Genomic DNA, 26,898 nt, shown 5'->3' on the forward strand with positions numbered 1-26,898 from the left:
CATATGCCCAAGTCTACAACATACATAGCATAACACATAAATCATAAGTTAACATACCACATAAATCATAAGATAACATATAGCATAACATATAATATCCTATCCTATTTTCCTTACCAAAAGTACCGGGATATGAGAACAGGTTTGGGACTTTGGAACACTCCTAAAAACCATCAATGAAAGGGTGAGTATATTGAAGAAAAAGGAATGAAAAGAATGGATGAACTATACCATCAAGAACATACTTACCAAAAACCTTATGTTCAAGATCTTAGATTTCCTATTCAAGAATAAAGAATAAAGTTAGGGTGCTGAGTAGAAAACTATAAGCACTTAAGGAAAACAATACCAAAATGAGCTAGAGTTTGGAATACCTTGAATGCTTTTATGACCGATCTAAACCTTGAACCGAAATGTGCTATAAACCTTACTTCCCAAGTGTTTGGTAAGCTTATAATGATTAAGCTTATAACTCCCAACCCAAGTGTTTACACTCTCAAAAATAACCTAGTAGCTTGCAGCCTCTAAACTTAGCTTGATGAATGAATAAATGGCTGGGCACTAGGTCCTATTTATAGAGTTCAAGAATGAAAAGATCTTCATTTAACTTGAATAAAATAATGGCTTTTTAAGTGAAAAATATTTGAATTATCGTTCAGCAGAGGCTGAAGACTCGGTCAGAAAGATGCTGGACTTATCAAGAGGTTAAAGATTAAAATGAGAACGTTTTCAAAAACATTCAAAATTATACTAAGGGAGCCGATATATCGCCTGGGCCAGCATGCCCGAGGCTCGTCGAGGTGATCGTGCGAAGTTACGTGTTTTTCGTATCCCCGTACTGCGATATATCGCCCCCTATAGCTGTGATATATCAGCATACGCTGAATATTTAAACACGAAATTGCATAATTTTAGCTTAATTTGAATTGAGTAAACAGCCTTGACTAAGTCCTCCAACGTTTTCAAAGCTGCTGACAGACCCTACGATATTCAAATATTACTCTTAATAAACTTATTCCTCAAAAATACTTAATTATCATTAAACATACACATGACAAGTGTTACTTTCTTATTGGGTCTATCTAAACCATATAATATAATAAATATCACCATCAATATCAGTCATATTAATCCAACCTTAGGTTAAAATTAATATTCTTAAACTATAGGTTAAACTTAGAAAATCTACACGTGTTACTATGAGTGTCCAATTAAATCCCGGTCTGAACCAAAGTCCACAGTCATAAAAATACTACTACTATTACTATTATACTACTATCTAACTAGTCAAGTAAAGTTCTTGGACTCTACACCCCAAGAGGTTTCTCTTCTTAATTTCTCCAAGACTTGGTAGATATCTCAAAAATTTTATCACAAATCCAATCCAGTACAATCAATCCATAGCCCTAATCCTGACGAATTTATGGATTGATTGTGCTTGCGCTTTTTATGGATCTAAGAATGGTTTTCTGATTAAGCAAGTGTGGATGCCAAAAATCCACCAAAGAAAAAAATCTTTAGTCCCTGGTTGGAACACAGGGATAAAGGTCACTTAGTCACGCTAATGGGCCCAAGCCTGTAGGCCTTTTTGAATACAGGAGATTGTCTCAAGAGAAACAACACGTTATGAGCCATGAGGTTTGGCCCTGCTAAGCTAAGAGGGCAGAATAAGTATTGCAAGAGGAAAGGTGCACAAGGCCCTCACATAGTGAGGTCTGACATGCCTGCGCGAGCTTGAAATGCTCATGGGTCAAGATGCACTCACATGTGTAAACATTGCCAAAGACACTCGAGGCATACACATATCTGCATGCAACGGGCACCAAGTACCCAAGCACCTCGCGAGACCCCCCGTCTCGCGAGCCTATCACCCACATCTCGCGAAGAGGCTCCTAGGGTGATGTGGGTGTCTCGCACCATTGACCCACGAGCCCACCTTGCGTCTTGTGAGGGATAGTCTCGCATCTAGAGGCACGCCGCGCGCCAAGGGTGTCGCACACCTTGCCTCTCCCGCGGGCGTCTCGCAAGACATGGCCTCACTTAGGTGCCTCGTGCACCCGGGTCCATGCCGCGGGAAGGGTCCCGCATAGCGAGGTGCACTTCGACTCACGCCTCGGACCCCAGCTCCCCAAGACGGTACCTCACACCTTGCACCCTCGTAGAGCCTCGCACGGCGAGGCCAAGCGTCTCGCGCCACGCAAAGGCGCACCTTGCGGCTGGCATCTCGCCCCGAGGGCCTCGCACGCCCATGCGTCTAGCGCCACAAGGGGCGCACCTTGCGCCTGGCGTCTCGCTCCGAGCCACACATAGCGAGGCCATGCGTCTTGCGCCACAAGAGGCGCACCATGCGCTTGGCGTCTCGCCCCAAGGGCCTCGCACACCCATGCATCTCGCCCTGAGGGCCTCACACACCCATGCGTCTCGCGCCACAACAGGCACACCTTGCGCTTGGCATCTCGCCCCGAGCCTCGCCTAGCGAGGCCATGCGTCTCGCGCCACGCAAAGGCGTACCTTGTGCCTGGCGTCTCGCCCCCAGCCTCGCACAATGAGGCGCACCACGCCTCGCCCACCTACCACGTACCTGGCACCTTGCAAGACATCACGACCCCACGCACTAAGGCCTCGCACCACACCTCGCTCTGCCATGTCGAGGTGTCGTGTACCCGTGCCGCACTTCATCTCACCAAGATGCCTCTATATCGTGAGGTCAACGCCTCGCGTACCCGTATGGGGTCTAAGACCACTAGAAGGGGCAGCGAGGGGCACAAAGAGAGATCCAATAACTATTTGGTATCAAGCCAATAGTGGTACAGACAACTGAGTATATTGGTCACGTTAACACACAAGCTTTCCTACACTTAGTAGCACGTGGAGTAGCTTTGAGCAAGCACACGCCTTGGAGATGCGAGGATCACCGTCAGGTACAAGGCACCTGTACGTGTATGGGTGCAGGACGTACGACCATGTGGACAAAAGTGTGGCCCTGACATCTGTGTCATGCGAGTAGTGGAGGTATAACATGGTACCACTGCAGGAGTACTTTTGCAGGCCCCTGACACGTACTAGAGCCGACCACCACTCCTTATACACTACTATGACTTGTGCCACAACCCTGACAATGTACCTATGTACAATCTTGTCCCCTGGGACCACAATGTATGAGGGGTCATTAGAGCTCCAGTATAAATAGATCATCACCCCTCCAGAAAAGGGGTTGGAAAATTCATTGTACACTCAGGCTATTGAGCAATATACAAATGTTTACTCCATTGTTGATCTGTATTTTACCTTTCCTTAAGCTTATTCTAAGTTCTTATCTAAATCTAAATATCTTCATACTTATCTTTGAATTTTTCGATCTGATTTCGTTAACGAGAATTCACCATCAACAACAAGCAAAAAAGAAACATAGAAATTACTTTACAATTATAGGAAATAATACATTTTTTGGTAACTCGTGGAATTTATGCTAGAATTTAAGTTATTTTTTTACTAACCAAATAGAAAAGTAGCTAAAAACTAACTTGTTTAAGATACTATATCTTAATTTTTACATGTACGATAAATATACTTTTTCGTAACTTATTCATTTTTTAAAATAGATTTGAAGTTAACTAAAATGTATTATATATAAAGTAAGATATCTTAATATAACCTAAAAATTAAATTGATTCAAGGAGAACCAAAAGGTAGATTTTAAAAAACTTGAAATAACGAAGAAAAAAAATGAGTACCCTCCCTCTGAGTTTATTTTCTTTTCTTGCACGGGATTCAACCCTACATTTTGTGGCATGTATACTTAAAAGATTGTTGGGTAAAGATTTTTGTAAAAAAGAAAAAGTGAAGATAATTTTAGGCGTGTAATATTTCCCTAAAACAAAGTCGTCAACATCCTGAAACCTGGAAAAATAAAAAATAAGCACTGATATTTGTAAAAGTAGGCCCCATTTGTAAAATCAAGATCAGTCATTGTCAGCCACATGGCTTGGCTAACGTCAATATCAACAGTCAAAACACGAGTCGTCGTCGGTTCCAAAGAAAATGAACAAACCTCATTGGTTTCTAAAAATCACTCGGTTTAAAGACAGAAAAAAAATAGACAAATAATAATGGCTGGTTAATTATTTATTTACTACTGTTGCTCCGTCCAAGAACAAAGTGGTCGGTGGTGATTTATTTACTACTGGTTAATTATGTTCAGTCACTTATCAGAACAAAGTGGTCGGTGGTGATTTATATTATATAATACATCCCTACCTAGCCGCCGCCACCACTACCACCACCCCCACCAGCCGTTCCAATCCAAGTCCTCCACCTTCTCTGCGTTTCACGATCGACTCCACAGCCACCCAGCCACGACACCCTCCGCCCCCCGATCCTCGTTCTCTTTGTCTCTCAGTCACTCTCACAAGCACGGACAACGATTCTTTTTATTTTTTGCAGGTTTGATTATTTATTTGATTGCCGAGAATTAATGGAAAACTATAAGGTTTTGATCTTTGTTGTTTGTCTTGGCCGTTGAAACTAGAAAGATAACTATGTTTGTTCAAAGTTTTGTTGTTATTTCTTTGTTTTACTGCTTCTTAGATATCTGCCTCTTTGTTTTTTCTCTACTGATCTTGTTTTTCTATGTATTTTTTGTTTGGTGAACTATGCCTGAATCGGAATTTGTATTGATATGTTGATATTAGGGATTCTGTTTTAATTGATAATTTGATCTATGTGTTTGGATCTGTCTACCAAGTTTTCACATGTATCTGCGATGTGCAAATTCCTGTTTAATTTTCGTGCATCATAGATTTTGGTTTTGAAATATGTTTTCTGTTGTTTCCATCCACTACTACATATGGTAGTTAGAGTTAATTTTTAGCTGTTTCTGATCTTGTGCTGTTGTATATTAATTGTTGGCAGCAGTTGTGAGGAGCAGCGGAAAATAATCTGCAGGCATTTTGAGATCGTAGATGAGCTTGTCTAGCATATCTCAAGAAAGCCCGTTGACATCTTAAAAACTAACTACCGAGTAAGTTTTTGAAACGATCAGTGAGAATTTTCTATTTTCTTTTTTGGATAAGTGCCTACTACATTTCGAAGATAATTTTTTTGGAATATCTCTTGCTTTGATCTCTAACCATTATTCAAATTGTTTATTCAACTGAGAAAGAGTTGTGTATTACTTCAACTCGTTGGATAAGTTATACAAATTATAATTATTTTTTTTAATGTTCAGATCGTTTTATAACTTTATATGCTTAATAGTTATATTATTTGATATTTGTAAATAATGTTATTCCTTTTTTACTGGATCTGTTGTGCATACATGCCATTTGAATTTGAATGCATACAAGCAATAAGCCCATCAAATAAGAGGTTTAATGAAGTTCTTTGAGCTTGGTTTTACACCTCTGTGATTGATGATGGCATATTTTTTCTTTGAAATTTTTATGTTGATTAGTTTCAAGATTATGTGCTTAATAAATATTGTTCCTGTTCTTTGAAATTTTTAGGCCGAATAGTTAGGTATTTACATTTGTGTTTTGTTTTGCATCTCTATGCTTAATAGTTAATACATTTTGTTCCTAGTTTTTTTCTTTATTAATTTGTATGAGTTAATGATCTGTATATCTGTTAATGTTCTTAGTTTTCTCTCTATTAATTTGTATGAGTTAGTGATCTGCATATTTGCTAATGTTCTTTTGATATCTGAGATGTTAGACTGATTTTACTGATTTTAATTTGTGTATGCTATTATTGCTTAATACGTGATAATGAGTTGATGATTTGTGATTAGGGATTTAGATCACATATCCTCTCTCCTTTTCTTTTCTTTTTTTGAAATTGATATCCTCTCCTTGTTCTATTTGTATAAAATTAGGGTTTTGCAGTACTCATTTAGTCTATGTTTGAATTTGTTCTAGTGTAAATATATTTAACACACTTCATGCAATAGCTTTTCATTTTTTTTACAGGAGAAGAACTGAGTGACTGTTGAATATGTTGGATTTTTATTATTTTATTAAGCTTTTATATTATTGTTTATTAAGGTCTTGTTATAACAAAATATCCAAAAATCATTTAAAATACAACGATCAAAGAGCTCCACTATTTATACTAATTAAACTTTTTCTCTCGCCTTCATTTTAATTTTGCATACAGATTGTTGTATTCTGAAGTTGTAGGCATTAGCTCTAATGGCGGAAATCACTTCACCAGAAAGGAACACTCTGTTTTCCCCCTACAAGATGGCCAACTTCAATCTCTCTCACAGGTAAGTCACCCGATCCAGCTTAGTTTGAGTTTTTTGGTTTCTTCAACTCGATCGATCGGGGGAAAGGGAGTGTTTTTTTTTCTGGGTCTAAAGATCTGTGTTTTGATGAGTTTGACCTTGCGAGAGTTTGAATTAATTATGAGATTCTGGTATGGTTGGCAGGGTTGTGCTTGCGCCGATGACAAGATGCAGAGCTTTGAATGGAATCCCCGGAGCAGCTCTGACCGACTACTACACACAAAGGAGCACCCAAGGTGGATTTCTCATCACTGAAGGGACTTTGGTCTCAAACACCGCAGCGGGGTAGGTATTGTAATTTCTCTTCATTTTAAGGTTTTTTTTTTCTTTTAAATTCACTGATGATATTTGTTTGTTGTGGGCAATAGTCTAGATTGGGAACCCTTGTTCTAATTGTGTTTAAGTGGATTTACCCTTTTTTTTCAATCCCCTATTGCGCATTAACTTAAGATTCAAATATTATTGGCTACTCGTGGGTTAGATTGTTTTCCCTATATTTTAGGGTACAGTACCATATAATGAGTTACCAACGATGATAAAGTTGACATAAGGAAGGGAGTTAGTTTTGGTTCTAATTAGGAAATAACAACTTTGACCCATAATTAGACATAATGAGCTTATAATTAAAGATGGTCGCTAGCAACTTCGACCCATTATTAAACATAATGAGTTTCTTTTTTTTGTTAGTTTCCCACATGTCCCTGGGATTTACAAAGAAGAACAAGTGGAGGCATGGAAGAAGATAGTGGACGCAGTCCATGCTAAAGGCAGCATCATTTTCTGTCAACTTTGGCACGTTGGTCGTGCATCTCATCAAGGTAAAATCATTAACTAGCCATTCATTATTTATTATGTTTTTGGTCACAACAAGTTATTCGTTTTATTCTATATATATATATATATATTTATATGCTAATTAAATAGATCAACAAAGTAATTTTTGGTTTATGGCATATTGTAGTTTATCAACCTAGTGGGCAGTCACCAATATCTTCAACCAACAAGCCCATTTCAAACCGGTGGAGAATTCTCTTGCCAGACGGGTCATATGGGACGTATCCTAAACCTCAGGCCCTGGAAACCTATGAAATACGCAAGGTGGTGGAGGATTATCGCCATGCGGCCATAAATGCCATTCATGCTGGTTAGTTTTATAAAGTGCAAATTTTTTTTTAACACCGAATGTCGTCAAAACTCAGCTGCTATGTAATTAAAGGCAAACAACCAATATATGATTTTGTTAAATTAAAATAAAGATTTTTCATTTTCTATCTGATACACGAGTACACATCACATATGGAGTGGATATGAGTGTCTCCCTCTTTTTTGTTTTACTTTAGTTTGAACATATATGATAAATTATTCACAACGGAAAATGTTATAATAGATTAAAAGATCATGATGAATTTGTACCACTGTCATACCCAGCGCAGACTTGTGATTTTCAGTCGTGCGATTCTATCCCTTTAGCAAGAAGACCAGTCTAGTGTAACGAATATGCCCCCTATTTTAAGTTTTAACGTTTATTTGAGCTCTGGACTTGTCAGTGTTAATCTGAGTTTTTAAACTTTACACTTCATAACATGTTACTATGATTTTTTAAATCTAGATCGGTGAAGATTCTCTAGACTAAAGAGGTTGTTTGAAATAGATGTTAAGCATATAATAGTATAATAACACTGGTTTATGTATTTTGTCTCCAAAAAGCACCGTCACTTTTCTTGACGTGTTTTGCAATGGCCATGTTCATTTTACAGGTTTTGATGGAATTGAAATCCACGGTGCACATGGCTACCTCATTGACCAATTCTTAAAAGATGGGATCAATGATCGAACTGATGAGTATGGTGGCTCGATTGATAACCGTTGCAAATTTATAATGCAAGTGGTTCAAGCAGTAGTCTCAGCCATTGGTGCCAATAGAGTTGGTGTTAGAATTTCACCTGCAATCGATCACCTTGATGCCATGGATTCCGACCCACTTGGCCTTGGTTTAGCAGTGGTAGAGAGGCTTAACAAGTTCCAACTAAACCAGGGATCACGACTCACTTATCTTCATGTGACTCAGCCTCGATACACTGCCTATGGTCAAACAGAATCAGGCAGACCTGGTAGCGAAGAAGAAGAATCCCACTTGATCAGGACATTAAGAAAAAACTACCAGGGAACATTCATGTGTAGTGGTGGCTTCACTCGAGAGCTGGGAATGCAAGCCTTAGCTGATGGCGATGCAGATTTGGTGTCGTACGGTCGTCTTTTTATCTCAAATCCTGATTTGGTATTGAGATTTAAGCTGAATGCACCTTTGACTAAGTATAATAGGAAGACTTTTTACACACAGGATCCTGTTGTTGGGTACACCGACTACCCTTTTCTTAGCAACGCAAGTGGAAGATCACGTCTTTGAATATTGGGTAATATTTATAAGTTATCATCCTATGGAATGATTAACTAGGTATTGTATTGAGAGGAACTCATGGTTTGCATTACTTTTTTTATTTTTTGGGTAGAACGTTTAGGTCATTTAGTAACTTAGCCAATGAGCACCACAGGAGGGGGGCCCTCCTTTAGTAAATATCCAGCGTGTGAGCTAGTCATCCTAGCTAAATTTGCTAGACCGTCAGCAATGATATTGTCTTTTAAGCAAATAAAATGAAAACTACAAATATTATACTTGCTCATAAGAGCTAACACAGTTTTTGAAACATGAAAAGTTCTCCAATCCGGTGGGCACTCTCCTCTACTAAACGCCTGCACCACCACCTTTGCATCTGAAAGTAAGGCTATCTTCAGCCAGTTTCTGTCACTCGCCCACTGGAGGGCCAATTTAATCACCAGCACCTCTGCTTCAATTGGTGAATTGGCCGCCATTCTTTTGCTGCAATGATCTGTCTCCCCAGTGACCTTATCCACCACTATGGTAGCTGCTCCTGCAATATTCTCTTTTCAAGAAGCATCACAATATTATCTTTGTCACCTCGTCATGGATAGGCGAGGTTTTCCCACTGCACTTTCTATCTATAATAGAATTCTCGTTCTTCTCTGTCACAAGAGTGGTCTCCCTCGATCTACTCTCTACCCATTGCATCATGTCCTGCATTACTTCATGCCTTCCTTTGTGAAGGACTTTATTTCATTCATGCCACAGTCTTGAAGAGGCATCTTGTATCAAGCCTCTCACGGATTAGGCCTCCAAACCCTCTATTATTTTGCCATGTAAAACGACAGCCTTAGAATCCAAGATCAATACTACTCGTATCCTCCAAAAAAAATTCTTAGCAAGGTTGTGTCCAACTCAATAATGCGGCGGCCACCCAACTTCCCCATGTCGCTTTTCAATGCATTCAGATCCCTCACTACCACCGACGGTTGATCATAACTGAGAGTTCTTTGGGTCAATCCTCTCCAAAAACTAACCCTTTCCTCGTCATACGAGCTCCCATAGGTAGCATAGAGAGTCCAAGTTATCTCATTTTCAAGGTCTGAGACCATTGCTTCTATTACACTCCCACCCGAATTAATGACATGAAGCCTTATACTTGCAAGTATACTTGTATCTCCTCTCCCAAGCTCTCAACGCTTGGTTTATCGGAGCTCTCGCTAAGCCCCAACAATTCCACAATAGGACCTTCATTGAGGAGGAGCGGACTTGATAAGGGTCGCCTCCTCGCCCATTTGAAAAAGTGGATCCATTCTAACCTCAACCTCCACAAAGTTTCCATTATTCGTTTCAGCAGAGTTACCTTGTATCTCTTTAGTTACTGATAGAAGATTAAAAGGAACCACATCTCCTCCTCTACTCTTCCTTGTGCTCTTTCGGCTACCACTTCTTGTGCTTGTCTCTTTGTGTGCCCTCTTCCCCCCTTTATTTGACGAAGACCCAGTCTTGCCTTTTCCAGTGGTGAACGGAGAAGGGTTTTGTAACACCCTGGATAGCCAAGACTGTTACACTGTGTGTTTATAAAGGTACAAGACTTGCTAATCAAGTCATTTAACTCAAAACGTGTTACTGAAACTATAGTTGAACTAACGTTAAAAGATTTTGGTCTCAAAAGCTTCGTCTCTTTTAAATAAGCATTTTCTTTTTACATGGGATCCCAACAGTGATAAGTTAAAGACTGTTTACAAAAGATATAAGATTTAGATACAACGATTAGCCACTCTAAGGCAAAACAGACGGTTAAGCATTTCTCGTCTTGTTCCACTCCTCGGTCGTGGCGGCCGAACAGCTGACTATGTACATTCAGCCCCGCAGCTCTCCATCTCAGGACTGGTCCAACTTTCCTTTACCTTTACCTGCACCACGTAGCACCCGTGAGCCAATGCCCAACAAGAAAACACAATAACAGAGCATAATCGTTCAACAGACAATCAGATAACTCATACCGCATAAGCATGTACTCAACAGTTTAAGCATTCATGTTAATCAAGTATATCACTTTATTTCAACAATCAATCCACATATGATAACTAGGGTTAACGCCCTTAGGCCGCACCCTCTATTTATCCCACTGACTCCGATCCGCTTAAACCGAGCTCAGTGAATATTAAGTTGTCCTCAGCTACCAGTGGCTGAGCCGCGCCTTGTGCGCAAGTATTATTTACAGCACCCTTAGGCCATTTATCACATGTCCCATGGCATAATACCATCTATGACATCATGCAGATATAGGGAGCTCTTAGTCCCATCACAAACACATAACTGGGTGCAGTTTTCTTACCTTTAAATTCGCTAGCTTTGTTCAATTTGATCCTCAAGCACGATCCCATCCGAGCCCTAGCATTCACCTAGTCATAGCCACAGATCAGAATCACCACCAAACCTCAAGTCCAAAACCTAGCCTCAAGACCAACCTCGAGCCCTCGGGAAGCCCTAATTCCACCAAACGGGGTGGTGGAATCGAACCCCGAACCCCCGGGCAAAAACCCTTGAAAATAACCCAAAAACCCATTTCTGGAAACAGAGTAGCGCTACAGCACTCTAAGGGGAGCGCTACAGTGCTACAAATAGAGCCTAAAATGCCCCAAATAACATGGCCTAGTGCTACAGCGCCCAGTGACTAGCGTTGTAGCGCTAGTCACAGCACAGCCCTGCACAACATTTTCTCCTTCGAATTTTCCCGAGCTAAACGGACTCAAAACCCAACCAAACCTCATCCAAACTTCAAAGCAAGCCTCCCAATATCCTCCACTCATCCCAAACATCCCAACCACCCATAACTCAATTACATGCACCCCAAATCAAAGGAATCACCATGGTTGGACCTAAAGCTCAAAAACTCAATAAAACAACAACTGAAACTAGAGGACTTGAACTAGAATTCCCTACCTTTGCTGGATGATTTTAGCCTAGGTTGTCTCCCACTCTTGCTTAGCCTTCTCCTCCTCAAATTCTCAGCCTCAACTTCCTAGGATTCCCACAGAACTTTGCTTAGAAAAAACCAGCTTAACACCATTACCAGGAACTGAATATTAACCCCAAAATCTTACCTCAAATGGATGGATTGCTCTTGCCAAATCCTTGCTAATTCTTCAAGCCAGACCAAGGACCCTAGCCTCAAGCTTCTACTCTGACTCTCCCTGAGTTTCTGGCCCAAAAGACCTCAAGAATTGATGAAGAAAAGCTTAAACCGAGAGAGAGAAAGGTAGACTTCCAATTTCCTTTTTTTTTTTTTTTCCTTTTCCTTTCTTTTCCTTCAGACTTCCAAATCCTTCTACTTATTCCAATAAGGCATAAAGCCTAATAACACTTATCCTTTATAAGCCAAATGACCAATTCCCACCCCCCCCCCCCCCCCCCCCCCTTAATTCCAGAGCCTTTAAATCCACTTAGGAGCATTTTGGTCATTACACCCAATTCTCGCTAATTCCTCGAGTGTCTCAAATATCTACCGCTTACTTCCCGACACCTAACTAATCACCAGTTATATTCCTCAATATCAAAATAGACTCCAATATATTCTCTAAATTCCCAGAAATACCCCCAGGCTTGCCTCGAGCCGGGTATAAATCCCCGCAGTGACTATTTCACTAAACCACTCACTAGGATCGTCTCGAGTCACAGATAACAGATATATCCACATAATAATGTGGTCTCGATAATTTATCACAAATATATACAGTTATGCCCTCAACAGGCCAAAATTACGATTATGCACTTCTAACCTAATTAGGGCCTACATGCATACTAATACACATAGTCATGCATCACATATATTCAAATAATCATATATCATGTGTTTAATTATTAAATCACATATAATCAAGTTATGCCCTCCCGGTACACTAATCAAGGCCCTTAAGCTTTATTAGTAAATTTGGGTCGTTACAGGTTTTCTGGGGGAACGAAGCTCAGGCCTTCAAATGAGGTTGTTCCGAATTGAATGTCATCTGGTTCGACTTGTATTATTTGGGTTATACACAAATTGGCTTTCCTCTTCCTAGGCCCAGAGGCTTGGTGGATTTTGTTAGAGGAATTTACATGAAATATGGGAAAATTTTATATACTTTGATATATATATGGCTTTTTTGTGTGCATTTTTATGGTATTTTTTGTTGTATTTCTTTTTTATGGGATTTGTTTGCCTATATTTATGCAATAATTTATTAGGTTTCCCAGATTTAATTGTATAAGACTATTTAGGCTAAATTTGAATTTTTGTGAGAGTATTTCAATAATTGTATGTAATATTTTTTATTTTTTTTGTTCAATTTTTGGAAACCGTTTTTTTTTTAAAAAAAAATCAGACATGGTTCTTCATTTCTGCCATGCAAGTGCTCGAGTACCTATAGCCTCCATTTTTTATAGCTTGCTTCCTTATCACACTTTTATATCCACCAGTTCATTGTACTCGTGTGCTTCAATCATTGTTATTCTGAATTTTTTTCTTCTTTTTCGTTTTCCTTTTAGGGTTTGGTAACATTATTGTTTTTGGTTTTGTAGTGATTTTGTGGTGTTCGACTCAGTGAGTACCTGGTTACATGGGATATGTTTTAGTTTTTTTTATGTTTATTTTGGTTGATATTGCTTTGGGTTATCTATATTTCGGTCGTGGATGATTGATTTTTTCGATTGTGGTTGGTTTTATTTTGAATGGGTGTTAATGGTGGTTTTTGTTTTTGATGGTTAATTTTTAGTGTGGGGGGGTTTTGGTGGTTTTTTATTAGTTTTTTTGGGAAATTTTATTGGTAGTTATTTGGAATTTGTGCTCTCTCTATATATATATGTTTTTCATTTTCATTTGTGTTGTTTGTTTTTTTATTTTGCAGTGCGTTTTGTATTTTAAGTTCAAAGAATTCTGATGGAATAGTCCGAGTTCTCTAGTGATGTTGTTGCTGGAGTTGGTGAAGTTGGTGGTGCTCCTGGTTCTGATAATATTGCTCGGAATGTGCTTGATTCTAAGAAGAAATCGTCTGAAGTTGTAGAGGATGCTTCGAAGACTGGCGATGTTGGTGATGATATTGGTGATGTTCTTCCTCGGAGGAGAAATATTTCTCGCGGGAAGTCTGTTGCAAGGAAGAAGAGTAAATCTCCTTCAATTGTTAAACAGAAGAGGAAATCATGTGCATCTGGTAGTAAGAAGGATAAAGTTGATGCATTGGGAAGTAAGGATGTTATAGTTGATTCTATTGAGACTAAGCATGTTGTGGTATGTGTTTATTTTCTTAAGTATAATAAAAGAAATGTTCATATGGTGATGTTACTGTAATCGGGTTTACATTCGGGGGATTGTGTTTGTTTTATTATTATCGTTGTGATTTTTTTTCTTAAAGTGTTATGTTTCTCTGTTTCTGGTTATATGTGTAACTAGTTACAGGTAGATAAGTTTACATTTATCTATTTTATGAAACCGGTTACATATTGTGTAATTGGTTTGTTTGTTTCTTCTGCAGACTCATTTAAAGATCAATCCCTCTAAGAGAATTGGAAGTAAGGTACAACATTTCAATGAGAATAATGTCATTAAATACTTGAAAGTTAAGTTCACTGTTACACCCAGATTTCGAGCTATGCAAATTATGACGAAAGTTGGATTCGCAAATAAGCGGACTCATAAGGATGGAATCATGCTCCAGGATTGTATGTCGAGCTTACAGGATGTAGACGACCTCGAGTATGGTGACCTCGAAGTATTCATGATCTCGAAAGATAGCTCCGGGAACACACTCATCTTCAGGGACGACTTTGAATCAGGGGTCCCGAGCTCGACGCACGTACGATCTCGAAAGCCGTGTGGCCTCGGGAGATGTTTCTAGCTCGATAGATGACGGGAAACCTGGGAGGCTAAAGCCTTAGAGATACGCGATAACCACCTTGAATATCTACAAGTGTTATAAATATGAGATGTAATCCTCATTTATTATTGTAAATCCCCTAGAATCATGGGATATTATTTGGTCAGTTATACGTCCCCTGATCTTCAGGAGACGTTTCCTTTTATATCTGATTATAGGCATTTAAAGCCATTTATTTTATTTACACAAAAAGAGTAACTACCCAAAATATGTGGGATAGTATTCTGCAGCCTTCCCTATAAATAGAGAGGCCATGCACCATTGTAAAGGACCGAAATTCTGATCCTTGAGAGAAAACTCTGGAGAATTCATTCTTGAAGAATTCCTAGAGATAATCTTGAGTTTAATAACAAAGACTCATGGACTAGGCAGATTTAACTGCTGAACCACGTAAAAATCGTGTGTTTACATTGTTTTATTTCAATTGGCCATTTTCAGTTATTGTTTACGTGCTCTTTTTTCACTGTTTGACGAAAAGCGGCGTCAACAGTTTGGTGCTTTCATTAAGAGCCTTAAGCATTCATCCCTGAGAAAATCATGGCCACAAACAATCAGAACACCCCTGAAGGAAATTACCCAAGACGTCCTGGAAAACAACCAATGGAGAACCCCGGACGTTGAGGAGAGGAGTGGGTCTTCTGATTCCGGGGACCACCACCTCCACCAAGGGATGAGGATATGTACTACAATCCTGAGCGTTACGTTCCTATTGTAGAACTGGAAAACCAGTAGTTGAAACAGCTGTTGGCAGAGGCCAACAAACGGAATGAGGAGTTGACTAGGATAGCCGCAGAGGCACAGGTGGCTCAGCCCCCGCCTCCGCGCGAGAACCAAGTCCCTCCTCCAAGGGACGTGCATGTTCCTCCCCGGAGGCCCCGTGGGCGTCCGCGAAAGGATGCTGCAACAAGACGGCCGACTCAACCCTCGGCGCCAGCAGAGCCATCTGCTCCTCCTAGGCGCCAGAGGAATACCCAAGCTCGGGTCCCGCCTAACCCGCCTGTGGAAGTGCCTGCGGGAACTGAGAATAACCGAACCCCTGCAGAGGCTCGGACTCAGGTACCTGGGAGCGCACCGAACGCGACTGACCCATCTCGGGCAAATTCTGGACCCTCTAGGCCGCGACAAGGGTGGCAGCCACTGTCGCATATACGGTTCCCTCCGTCACCCATAAGATATCCTTCGCCACCCCACAGAAACGCTCAACCTGTTCGAGATCAGGATCAAGGGCGTGCAGGGGATGGACAAGGAAACAGGGAGACTTTCCAGGAGCGGAGAGGCGCTCCATCTGAGAGAAGTCAGACGTCTCAGTCTCGCATCGCGGAGACAAGGCGACGTGGAAAGAATCCATCGCGAAACAACCGAGCAATGAGTCTCACCAGTGACGAATTCGGAGAGACCAGGTTCGTCAGCAAACATGACCGAGGTCGTAAGAATACTGGAAATCGCAAGAAACATCCCGACCTGCGCAATCATCTGAATCAGAGTCGGGGGAATGAAAATCAAACAAATCCGGACCTGAGGGATCGCTTGAATAGGCGTAGAGATCCCTTGCGGAGACGCGAGCCTGGAATCACGATCAATGACAGTTAATTCCAGACAACACCTCCTACTGACCCAGTCCAAGAAAGAATCGATCAGCTCGAAAGAGCCTTTAGGCTTTTGAAGAATGAACGAGGATTGAGTCGATATGAGGACTCAGATGAGGAGCTCGAACCATTTGCTCCCCATATTTCTGACACTCAATTTCCTCAAGAGTTTCGGATTCCTCACGTCCCAACGTTTGAAGGAAAGACCGATCCATGTAGTCACCTGAGCACGTTCAACACTATTATGAGAGCCAATAACGTGGGTTACGAGCTCAGGTGCATGTTGTTTCCAACATCATTGGCAGGACCTGCCAAAAGTTGGTTCGAAAAATATAAAAGACACTCAATAACTTCGTGGGAGCAGTTGTCTAGAGACTTTAAGAAGCAGTTCCGAGCTATGATGGGAGTCAGACCAGAGGCATCCACCCTAACTAATGTCCGACAACAGCCGGGCGAAACACTGAAAAGTTACCTGACAAGATTTAATCTGGAAGTCGCCCGAGCTCGGGACGTGGATGACAGTGGGCACTTAATGGCTATCCGAGCTGGTGTTTTACCCGGAAGTGCCCTTTGGGATGACATGCAAGGGAAACCGGTGAGGTCGATAACCGAGTTTAACAGACGTGCGCAGAGATTTGTCAATGTAGAGGAGGCGAGGTCTACGCTCAAAGCGACCTCGCAGACCGAAACTACAACGATAAACATCAACTCTGCCTCAACCTCGGCTGACCCAGCAGCTCCACAGCCTACCTCGGAGAATCCCTCCAAGAGGAAAAAGAACGAAGGAAATAATCCCGAAGCTGAGGGAGGAAAGAAAAAGAAAGGAGAGAGGTATTTCTCCGTCTATAAAGTGCACACCGAGCTCAACGAGTCTCGGGAAAACATATACCTGGCTAATGAAAACCAGGTCCCCTTCAGGCGTCCAGACCCAATGAGAAATCAAAAATCCAAGAGGGATTCCAGTAAGTATTGCCGGTTCCACAGAGACACCGGACACACAACTGATGAATGTCGACAACTGAAGGACGAGATCGAAGGGTTGATCTCGAGAGGTTACTTCCGGCAGTATGTCAAAAACCAGAGAGTAGTAGATTTACCATCTGCCTACAATGTGCTGCTCGGGAGAACCCGCTCTGGTCGGGCTGGGGGCAGTTTCATCTGTAAGGCATCTGGCCCTTAATTTCCCGACCCCTAGCGGAATCGGGACATTAAAAGGAGACCAACTGGCAGGGAGGGAATGCTATAGCATCTCCTTGAGGGGAAAGAAGCAAACGAGCGCTTAGGCACTCGTTATCATACAAAATAAAGATGGAACGGTCTTAGAAATCGACGAGGAGATTGATCCAAGGATTGAGGAGAAAGTTGATCTCGAACCTCTAGAGGAGCTCGAAGAAATTCAGCTCGAGGAAGCTGAACCCTTGAGAAAGGTGAAGGTCGGGAAACACCTCCCAGATAAGACAAAATAGCAATTAATTTGCTTTCTGAAGGAAAACCAGGATGTCTTCACGTGGTCACACTCAGACATGGTGGGGATAAGTCCAAATGTAGTGAGCCACGCACTGAACATAGACAAAAGCTTCCCCCCGAAGCAACAAAAACGAAGACAGCTGGACGAAGACAGAAAGAAAGCATTAAAGGAGGAAGTTGACAAGTTAAAAGAAAACCATTTCATTAGGGATGCCTTTTACCCTGACTGGGTGGCCAATCCGGTGTTGGTCCCAAAGTCCAATGGGACGTGGAGAACCTGTATTGACTACTCAGATCTCAACAAAGCTTGCCCAAAAGACTGTTTTCCGCTGCCAAGGATTGATCAGCTCGTGGATGCCACGGCGGGGCATGGCCTGATGTCATTCATGGATGCCTATTCTGGATATAACCAGATTCCCATGCATGCCCCCGACCAGGAACATACGAGCTTCATCACAGATAAAGGGCTCTACTGCTACAATGTCATGCCGTTCGGACTCAAGAATGCTGGAGCCACATACCAGCGGCTCGTAAACATGATGTTTTCGGAACAAATTGGGAACAACATGGAGGTTTATGTTGATGACATGCTTGTCAAGTCTCAACTTAACAAGAACCATGTTGATGACCTCGAAGAGTGCTTCGGCGTGCTCAGAAAATACAACATGAAGCTAAATCCTCAGAAGTGCACTTTTGGGGTATCTTCGGGAAAATTTCTGGGCTTTATTGTGAACTCTCGTGGAATCGAGGCTAACCCCGACAAGATCAAGGCCCTGATTGACATGCCTTCACCTCGGAAGCATAAAGATGTCCAAAGCTTGACTGGCAGGATGGCAGCCCTAAGCAGATTCATCTCGAAATCAACGGATCGTGGCCTTCCATTCTTCAACTTATTGAGAGGAAGTAAGAAGTTTGAATGGACAGAGGAGTGTGAGCTGGCCTTTCAGGAGCTCAAAAAGCACCTAGCTGAACCACCCATCCTGTCAAAACCTGAGACGGGAGAAGTATTGTACCTATACCTCTCAACCACCGAACACGCGATAAGCGCGGTGCTTGTTCGAGAAGAAGAGAGGGTGCAAAAACCCGTCTACTACATCAGTAAAAGATTACTGGGGGCAGAGTCAAGATATCCATTGATGGAGAAACTCGCCCTTAGTCTAATTCATTCATCTCGTAAGCTCCGCCCCTACTTTCAGGCACATCCCATTCATGTACTGACAGATCAACCACTTAGACAGGTCCTGTCTAAACCAGAAGCTTCAGGTTGACTTCTTAAATGGGCTGTTAAGCTCAGACAGTTCGAGATCACCTACCATCCGAGGACGACCATTAAGGCACAGGCATTGGCGGACTTTATAGTGGAATGTAATGGAATAGCCGACGACGAGGTAATAACCACGGCCCGCGAGCTATGGAAACTTTACGTCGACGGCTCGTCAAATGAAAACGGAGCAGGGGCAGGGGTTATTCTGATCACCCCCGCAGGGAGTAAATTTCACTCCGCTTTAAGAATTGGCTTTAAAGCATCGAATAATGAGGCCGAGTACGAGGCTCTACTCGCGGGACTACGAATAGCAAAAGAGCTCAAGGCTAAAGCTATACATTGCTATAGTGACTCCCAGCTCGTAGTTAATCAAATTTTGGGAGAATACCAGGCTCGTGGCACAAGAATGGCAGCTTATCTGGAGAAGGCAAAATTCACATTAGAGTATTTCGAGTTTTATGCAATCGAACAGGTTCCCTAAGAACGAAACTCAAATGCAGATGCCTTAGCTCGACTCGCCACCTCCGCCGAAAATGAAGAGCTGAATGTTATACCCATAGAACACCTATCAACACCCAGCATTAGTGAGCCGGAAGAGGAAGATGTGTGTATGATCAAAACAGAGCCAACCTGGATGACCCCGATAGTTGATTACCTCGAAAACGGAATTCTTCCAAAAGATCGGAATCAGGCTCGAAAGTTTATGTATCAACTTCCTCGGTACACCATTTTAGATGGAAAACTATACAGAAGGGGATATTCCATGCCATTGCTTAGATGTGTAACCCCCCCCCCCCCCCCCCCCGAAGCTAAGAAAATCATTGAAGAAATTCATGAAGGGTTTTGCGGAGACCACACCGGGGGGCATAGCCTGTCCAAGAAGATCATACGCCAGGGATATTTCTGGCCAACCATTAAAACAGATTCTTTCGAGTATGTGAAGAAGTGCGACAAATGCCAGAGATTCGCCACGATACCCCGAGCTCCACCATCCGAACTGACCATGTTGACATCCCCATGGCCTTTCGCGGTATAGGGCATCGACCTCATAGGCTCTCTCTCGACTGGCAAAGGCGGAGTAAAATATGCTGTAGTCGCCGTTGATTACTTCACGAAATGGACGGAGGCTGAACCATTGGCGACCATAACTTCGAAAAAAATCCTTGATTTCGTTGTAAAGAGCATCGTGTGCCGATATGGAATACCAAGGAAGATCGTATCTGACAACGGAACCCAGTTCGATTGCGACCTATTCACCAGTTTCTGTGAGAAGAGCGGTATAATAAAGAGTTTTTCATCAGTGGCCCACCCTCAAGCGAATGGTCAGGTCGAAGCCGTTAACAAAACTCTCAAGAGTTCTCTAAAGAAAAAGTTGGAGGAAGCAAAGGGACGATGGCCCGAGGAATTGCCTCAAGTCCTTTGGGGGTATAGGACCACAGCTCGGATATCAACAGGACATACCCCGTTCTCTCTAGCATATGGCTGCGAGGCAATGTTACCCATCGAAGTTGAAATCCCAACGATCTGAACTCAAACCTACGACCAAAGTTCAAACCATACTCAGCTCGAGGAAACCCTAGACTTGATCGAAGAAAAAAGAGAAGAGGCTCAGCTGAGAAATGCTGCTTACCAGCAACGCACTATCAGATATTTCAACAAGAGGGTTCGAGATCGAAAGTTCAGAATGGGAGATCTAGTGTTGAGACGCGTATTCTTAGCAACCCGAGATCCAACGGCTGGAGTGCTCGGGCCGAACTGGGAAGGACCATACCAGATAGAGTCAGTCATCCGACCTGGCGTATACAAACTTGCGAGATTGGACGGGAGCCTAGCACCGTGAGCATGGAATGGCGAACACCTTAGACCTTACTATCAGTAGTGTAGGAAGTGTGTTGCCTGTAACCATGATTTTCTATATGTATTAGCTTGTCTGTTTTTGAATTCCATCAAATAAAAGATCTATTTTGTTCAATATGTAATCTCTTTTTGTTTTTTATTTTTGCAATCTCTCTTAATTTAATAACCTATGGTCACACTCATAGGATATTAAGGGGGCATCATTGGTATATATACCATCAGCTTAAAAAAAAAAAATATATATATAAAGCATTTGGATGCAACCAAGTACGCGAGCTTAGATAGTTCGGACATAACCGAATTATCAAAAATTATTTGGATATAACCAAGTACGCGAGCTTAGATAGTTCGGACATAACCGAATTATCAAAAACATAAAGTATTTGGATGTAACCAAGTACACGAGCTTAGATAGTTCGGACATAACTGAATTATCAAAAACATAAAGTATTTGGATGTAACTAAATACGCGAGCTTAGATAGTTCGGACATAACCGAACCATCAAAAACCTAAAACATTTGGAGTTAACCAGAGGTGCAAACCTAACAGGTTTGGAACAAACCGGCCAAAAAATTAATCGATAATAAGTAGGAACCTAAACCTACTTCGAGATGAGTCGAGATCGAGGCTGGAATATCTTAAAGAAAAATAGTTTCGAACTCTTAACCTCGGAGCAAAAACTGAGGATGAGGAAAAGTGACTAAACAAAAGATATAACCAAATCATATACGTTACATACCATATAAGTACTTTCGGGTTCATGGTTAAAGTAATATCCGACCTTGATAAATAACGAGGTCGGAAGCGGATAATTCGAACAAACTATGTATGAATGCATCGAGTTTCGAGCCTAAAATCCAAACTATGTTTGTATGAATAAATAAACATAACTGATTCATCAACATAAAATGTGCAAAATATTTCGAGCCAAGAAATGTAAAGCATGTAAAAGAATAGTTAAAAAAAATTGTATCGGCCCCGTGGGCGTAAATTAAAATAATTACAAAATAGGGGGACGCAGCCCCAATAAATGATCTCCCCGAGGTCAGATTCAAGGAAGAGGAGTCTCCTTGGCCTTCCCAGCATCTGCAGCACCGGATTCCTCAGGACGAATAGCATGACTATCCTCCTGAACTCCCCCCGAAACGGCGTCCCGAGCAACCTTTTCCTTCTCGAGCTTCTCAGCCTTCTCCTTCTCGAGCTGTTCAGCTTCTTCCTTCTCGAGCCGAGCATTCCACCTTTCAAGAAGCGGCGCCTCGTGAGGACCTAAGAAGCTGGTGTCCAGATCTTCATTGCAGGCCCACATCCGGTACATGGCCGAGTCGACCGCCTTCTCTTTCTTCTCTTTGTACTCGGCAAGGAGACGAGCTTTTGCATCCTCCATGATGTCGAAGGTGGCGGCCTTGTCCTCTTCAAGCTTCTTATTGGTCTCCCGAAGCTGGATGATCTCTTTTTTATGCTCCTCGAGCTCAGCCTTCAACTTCCCGAGCTCGGTGGCCATACCCTCACGCTCCTTAACTCCCACCTCGAGCTTCGCATTCACTGCCTTCAGATCATCGCTCGCCTTGAGGTGAAGATCTTTCGCCTCCTGAGCATGAATCTTGCTCGAATGGATCTCATGGTTTAACTGGTAATTGAGCTGAGCAGTGAAGGCAAGAGCCTAAAAAAGAAATAAACCACCATTAGCTCCAGGTCAGTATGATTACAAGTAGAAAAGGAAGGAGTATAGAAGAATACTTACCGCGGCGGTGTGCTCGATACTCTTCTCATAAAGAGCAGTGCAGTCTCGGGTATCATTTAGGCACTGCCACTGGGGAGCTTCAAGGCTGCCATAGCTCTGGCCAATCCGGGACATGACATCCGAGACCAGCGTGGATCCATGGGACCCAGCAGCATTTTCCACCACATATGCGTCCATATGGGTGGAGATTGATAGCTTCTGAACTCGAGAACCAGAAGGCCTTTTGGAAAGCAGAGCAGAGGATGATTAACCCACCACAGGAGGTGGGGGCTCAACCATGATGGGGGCACCAACCAGCGTAGTCGGTGCCACCGCAGAGGCGACGGCCTGCGAGGATGGCGCCGTCGTGGAAGTGTCGGCCTGAGTAGTCGACGCAGCAACAGAGCTCGGAACCGGCGGAGCAAGGGGAGGTGTTTTCTTGGACCTCTTAGAGCCTTTGCCCGGTTGTCCGGTCTTCAGCGACCCCGCCCTAGGGCGTTTGCTCCTCTTGGCACCAGTAGTGTCGATGAGGGTGTCAAGGTCGGAGTCCATCTCGCCTGCACAAGTCACAACACGGTGAGTAAAGTGAAGCACACAAGTTGTTTCAGTGTCACAGACATATAGAGTGATGATAGAAGAAACCTAACTGGAACTCTCCCCCGAGCTCGAGCTTGGGGACCATGAAATTCCCCCGTCTTCAGAGGAGGCGGGGGGAGTGCCTTCCCTATAAGTAGGTGATAACCTCGAGAGGTCCCTATAATCATTGGTCCCGTACTGCACAGCTATCCCATTCCACACCTCGTCCGTGGTGTACATGGTGTCGTATTTCCCGAGCCCACTATCAAACCTATGGACACAGTCATCTACCCAACTCCATATGTAGAAGTGGTATCTATCCTGTGGGCACGAGACTAACCTATTGGGCCTGTGTTTTAGTAAAGTGGGGGACCACATTCTCGAAGTAGGGAGGACTTTACCTTCATCTGAATCCGAGCTCGAAGCTTCATCATTGGCCTCATTCCCAGACCGCAGACTCCTCAGGCGAACTGGGAGTGATGGCCTCGTTTCTCTCCTCGGAGGAAGGGCGCCTGTGGGCAGTGGCACCTCCTCCCAGAGTTCATATTTTTTATTGGACCAGTCAGAGGTTGACTGGCCCTCTCCCAACATCCCACAAGCTCGGAGCTTGCCCTCGTGTAATAGATACGAGAGAGACCTCCTGCCATAAGGGAGTTGGAGCAAGGCCTCTCTGTGCCCCTTCATTGCTTCATCGGGGGTGGGACGCTGAAAATTAGCTGAAAGGCGAGACACATTTCAACTAAATATGGATTTAAGAACTAAAGTCTCGAGCACAGAAACAAAGGTAACGAGAATACTTACGAATCCGCCTGAACGAATAATGTCGAGACGGGGACAGACCATCTGTCCAGAAGAAGGCCCTTTTGAAATCAGGCGGGTGGTTGGGAAGATCCTCAAAAACCTTCGTCTCCTTGGGGTAGCTCGAGAGGTAGTAAAAGCCATCCCCTCCCCGAGCTCGGGAGGGGTTACTTTTTAAACAAAAGAGATATAAAATCTCTTGAGGTGAAGGTCCTTTCCACCCCAGCTCGTGGTACAAGGACCTCAGGGCAGACAGCACCCTGTACGAATTGGTGTTGAGTTGGAACGGAGCCAACCCAACGAAATCAGTAAAGTCTTTGAAAAAAGACTTCAAGGGCAGCAGTGCTCCCGCCCTCATGTGCTCCTGGCTCCATGCCGCATATTTCACTGTGGCGTCGCGGCCGCCAGGGGCGAAGCAGCTCCGTTCATGACCAGTCGGAGCTCGACACTTCAAGGTGCCCGACAAACCAAGGCCATGGAAAGCCAAGATTTCAGTTATTTGACTGGTTGTGGTAACCGAGCTCCAGTAGAGCTCAGCCTCGAACATCTCTCTCCTCGACTGCGAGGATGAAGGTTCCCCCATTAGTGAAAATTTGAGCTCTCCGGGGTGGTATGCGATAGTAACCTTTAAAGCAGGATCGAGAGGAATCGGCCTAGGACCTGAATTGGATTCCGGATAGATGGCCTCCCGAAGAACCCTCCTCTTCCCCTCTTTGACTTCGTCTATCTGACGGCGGTAGTGAGCTCAAATGTCCTCTTGCTCGCGCGCAAGCTCGTATTCTCTTATCCGACGTTGATTCCGGGCGAACAGCGATTCTGGGCTCGGAGATTTTGGCTCGTAAGGGATTGCCAGCAATGACCCCCACCCGTCTTTCCAGATTCTATGACATCTAACGAGAAAGAAAAAATGGTGAGGGCCATGCATGCAAGAATCACGAGCTCGATGGGATGAGCTCGGAGATTTAGGAACAAGACAAACTAAATATTAAGACCCTTATTGAGGAGTCAGGGCGTGTGTTCCACGAAAAAGAAAGGGAGCGAGGATAATTTTTTGAAAATCCCGAAATTCAAGGGAAAGAAGAGTGGCGGTTAACCAGGAAAGGCATTCTTGGGTTTCGTGCATATGTCAAGGACAAGGGTTTTTACCCGAAATCTTAGTGTACAAGAAACGTCGCCTATTTTTTTTTTCAAAACCCAGAAAATAAGAACCTCATTCAAACATCAAAACTGGGTATGAACCAAAGATGTAAATCCAGGATGGAAGTCTAAAAAGTATAAGAGCTTATCTGATCAAAACCTCCTATCGTATTATGCTAAGGACATAAACCAGTATATACACGTACACAGCAAGAACAGCGTGAATAAAAACTGACAAAATGGAAAACAAAAATTGCATACTTACACAGTAACGGCGATTGCAGAGAGATTGTCGATTGAAGAAGAGGTTGCAAATAAGAACTCACTAACTCAAACAGACCAGGATTTCTTTGTTTCTTTGGCCGAGAAAACATGCGCGGGAGAGAAGCTTTTTAGGGAGGTCTCTGGTTTTCTTTTTTCTTCTTTTCTTGCTTATGGTGAACGAAGGTAAAAGTGAAGGTGAAGAGTGGAGTCTTGTATATATAGGTGGGAAAAAGGAGTTAATCTGGAACGTTGAACAAAATCCTTGCAAAATCCAATGGTCAGGGATCAATGACAAGATAGCGCCGAAAAGGTGTCAGACGGACGATCGTGGGCGTGTTTCCAAGGTACTCAAGTACCAAAAATGAGCAATACCCAATTGACGCGTGTCCATTTTCAAGAGTGTATGACGGTACAGTTCTCAAAGAAAGTAGTTCAAAAGTTTCCTTCTCTCAGGATTCGAACAAATACTTTTGAGGGGGCAAGATGTTACACCCAGATTTCGAGCTATGCAAATTATGACCTCGAAAGTTGGATTCGCAAATAAGCGGACTCATAAGGATGGAATCATGCTCCAGGATTGTATGTCGAGCTTACAGGATGTAGACAACCTCGAGTATGGTGACCTCGAAGTATTCATGATCTCGAAAGATAGCTCCGGGAACACACTCATCTTCAGGGACGACTTTGAATCAGGGGTCCCGAGCTCGACGCACGTACGATCTCGAAAGCCATGTGGCCTCGGGAGATGTTTCTAGCTCGATAGATGACGGGAAACCTGGGAGGCTAAAGCCTTAGAGATACGCGATAACCACCTTGAATATCTACAAGTGTTATAAATATGAGATGTAATCCTCATTTATTATTGTAAATCCCCTAGAATCATGGGATATTATTTGGTCAGTTATACGTCCCCTGATCTTCAGGAGACGTTTCCTTTTATATCTGATTATAGGCATTTAAAGCCATTTATTTTATTTACACAAAAAGAGTAACTACCCAAAATATGTGGGATAGTATTCTGTAGCCTTCCCTATAAATAGAGAGGCCATGCACCATTGTAAAGGACCGAAATTCTGATCCTTGAGAGAAAACTCTGGAGAATTCATTCTTGAAGAATTCCTAGAGATAATCTTGAGTTTAATAACAAAGACTCGTGGACTAGGCAGATTTAACTGCTGAACCACGTAAAAATCGTGTGTTTACATTGTTTTATTTCAATTGGCCATTTTCAGTTATTGTTTACGTGCTCTTTTTTCACTGTTTGACGAAAAGCGGCGTCAACATTCACCAAAAGTCAAAAAGTATTCTTTAAGAAGACGTCATTTGGGCACTTCTTAGAAGTTTTTAATATTGAATTCCAAACCCAACTTGCACAATTGGTTTTGTTGAAAGAGGTGTCTCGTGAGAGGGAGGATGAGAAGATGTGGTTTAAGTTTGGTCGTAGGGTTTGTAGATTTTCTATTGAGGAGTTTACCCTTGTCTTAACTGTGATGGTCTTTCTGATTTAAGTCTTTTTCATAAAAAGAAAGTTCATTTTAAGAAAAAAAATATTTGGTCGTTTTGGTGGTAAAGTGTCAACGACAGAATTGTGTAATGCTTTCAATAGTAAGGAATTAGTAGATGATACTGATGTTGTGAAGTTGGGGATAG

At 42.6% G+C, this 26,898-nt stretch overlaps 2 protein-coding genes across 4 annotated transcripts; both read left to right on the forward strand.

Moving 5' to 3' along the window:
- Positions 1–4,132: 4,132 nt before the first annotated feature.
- On the forward strand, positions 4,133–8,974 carry LOC133834746 (12-oxophytodienoate reductase 3-like). Of its 3 annotated transcripts, none has more exons than XM_062264459.1 (7): positions 4,133–4,443; positions 4,912–5,040; positions 6,154–6,265; positions 6,428–6,568; positions 6,971–7,101; positions 7,245–7,427; positions 8,041–8,974. In XM_062264459.1, the coding sequence occupies exons 3-7, from the start codon at positions 6,189–6,191 to the stop codon at positions 8,688–8,690; spliced, it is 1,182 nt and encodes a 393-aa protein (XP_062120443.1). In that variant the 5' UTR covers positions 4,133–4,443; positions 4,912–5,040; positions 6,154–6,188; the 3' UTR covers positions 8,691–8,974. The 3 variants fall into 3 exon arrangements, with proteins under 3 accessions (XP_062120443.1, XP_062120441.1, XP_062120442.1); XM_062264457.1 differs by having other exon boundaries at positions 4,134–4,443; positions 4,912–5,020; XM_062264458.1 differs by having other exon boundaries at positions 4,134–4,443; positions 4,915–5,020.
- Positions 8,975–13,032: 4,058 nt separating this feature from the next.
- Positions 13,033–14,975, forward strand: LOC133779042 (uncharacterized). Its single transcript, XM_062219044.1, has 4 exons — positions 13,033–13,065; positions 13,194–13,199; positions 13,594–13,932; positions 14,177–14,975. The coding sequence occupies exons 1-4, from the start codon at positions 13,033–13,035 to the stop codon at positions 14,537–14,539; spliced, it is 741 nt and encodes a 246-aa protein (XP_062075028.1). The 3' UTR covers positions 14,540–14,975.
- Positions 14,976–26,898: the final 11,923 nt, after the last annotated feature.

The sequence above is a fragment of the Humulus lupulus genome, chromosome 5 (genome assembly GCF_963169125.1).
Source record: "Humulus lupulus chromosome 5, drHumLupu1.1, whole genome shotgun sequence".
In the NCBI taxonomy this organism is placed as follows: Eukaryota; Viridiplantae; Streptophyta; class Magnoliopsida; order Rosales; family Cannabaceae; genus Humulus; species Humulus lupulus.

Coding starts and splice junctions, on each gene's coding strand:
- LOC133834746 (XM_062264459.1), top strand. CDS start 6,189: ATGGCGGAAATCACTTCACCAGAAAGGAACACTCTGTTTTCCCCCTAC. Junction 7,102..7,244: donor TGGTCGTGCATCTCATCAAG/GTAAAATCATTA, acceptor GGCATATTGTAG/TTTATCAACCTAGTGGGCAG. Junction 7,428..8,040: donor CATAAATGCCATTCATGCTG/GTTAGTTTTATA, acceptor TTCATTTTACAG/GTTTTGATGGAATTGAAATC.
- LOC133779042 (XM_062219044.1), top strand. CDS start 13,033: ATGGTTCTTCATTTCTGCCATGCAAGTGCTCGA. Junction 13,933..14,176: donor TTGAGACTAAGCATGTTGTG/GTATGTGTTTAT, acceptor TTTCTTCTGCAG/ACTCATTTAAAGATCAATCC.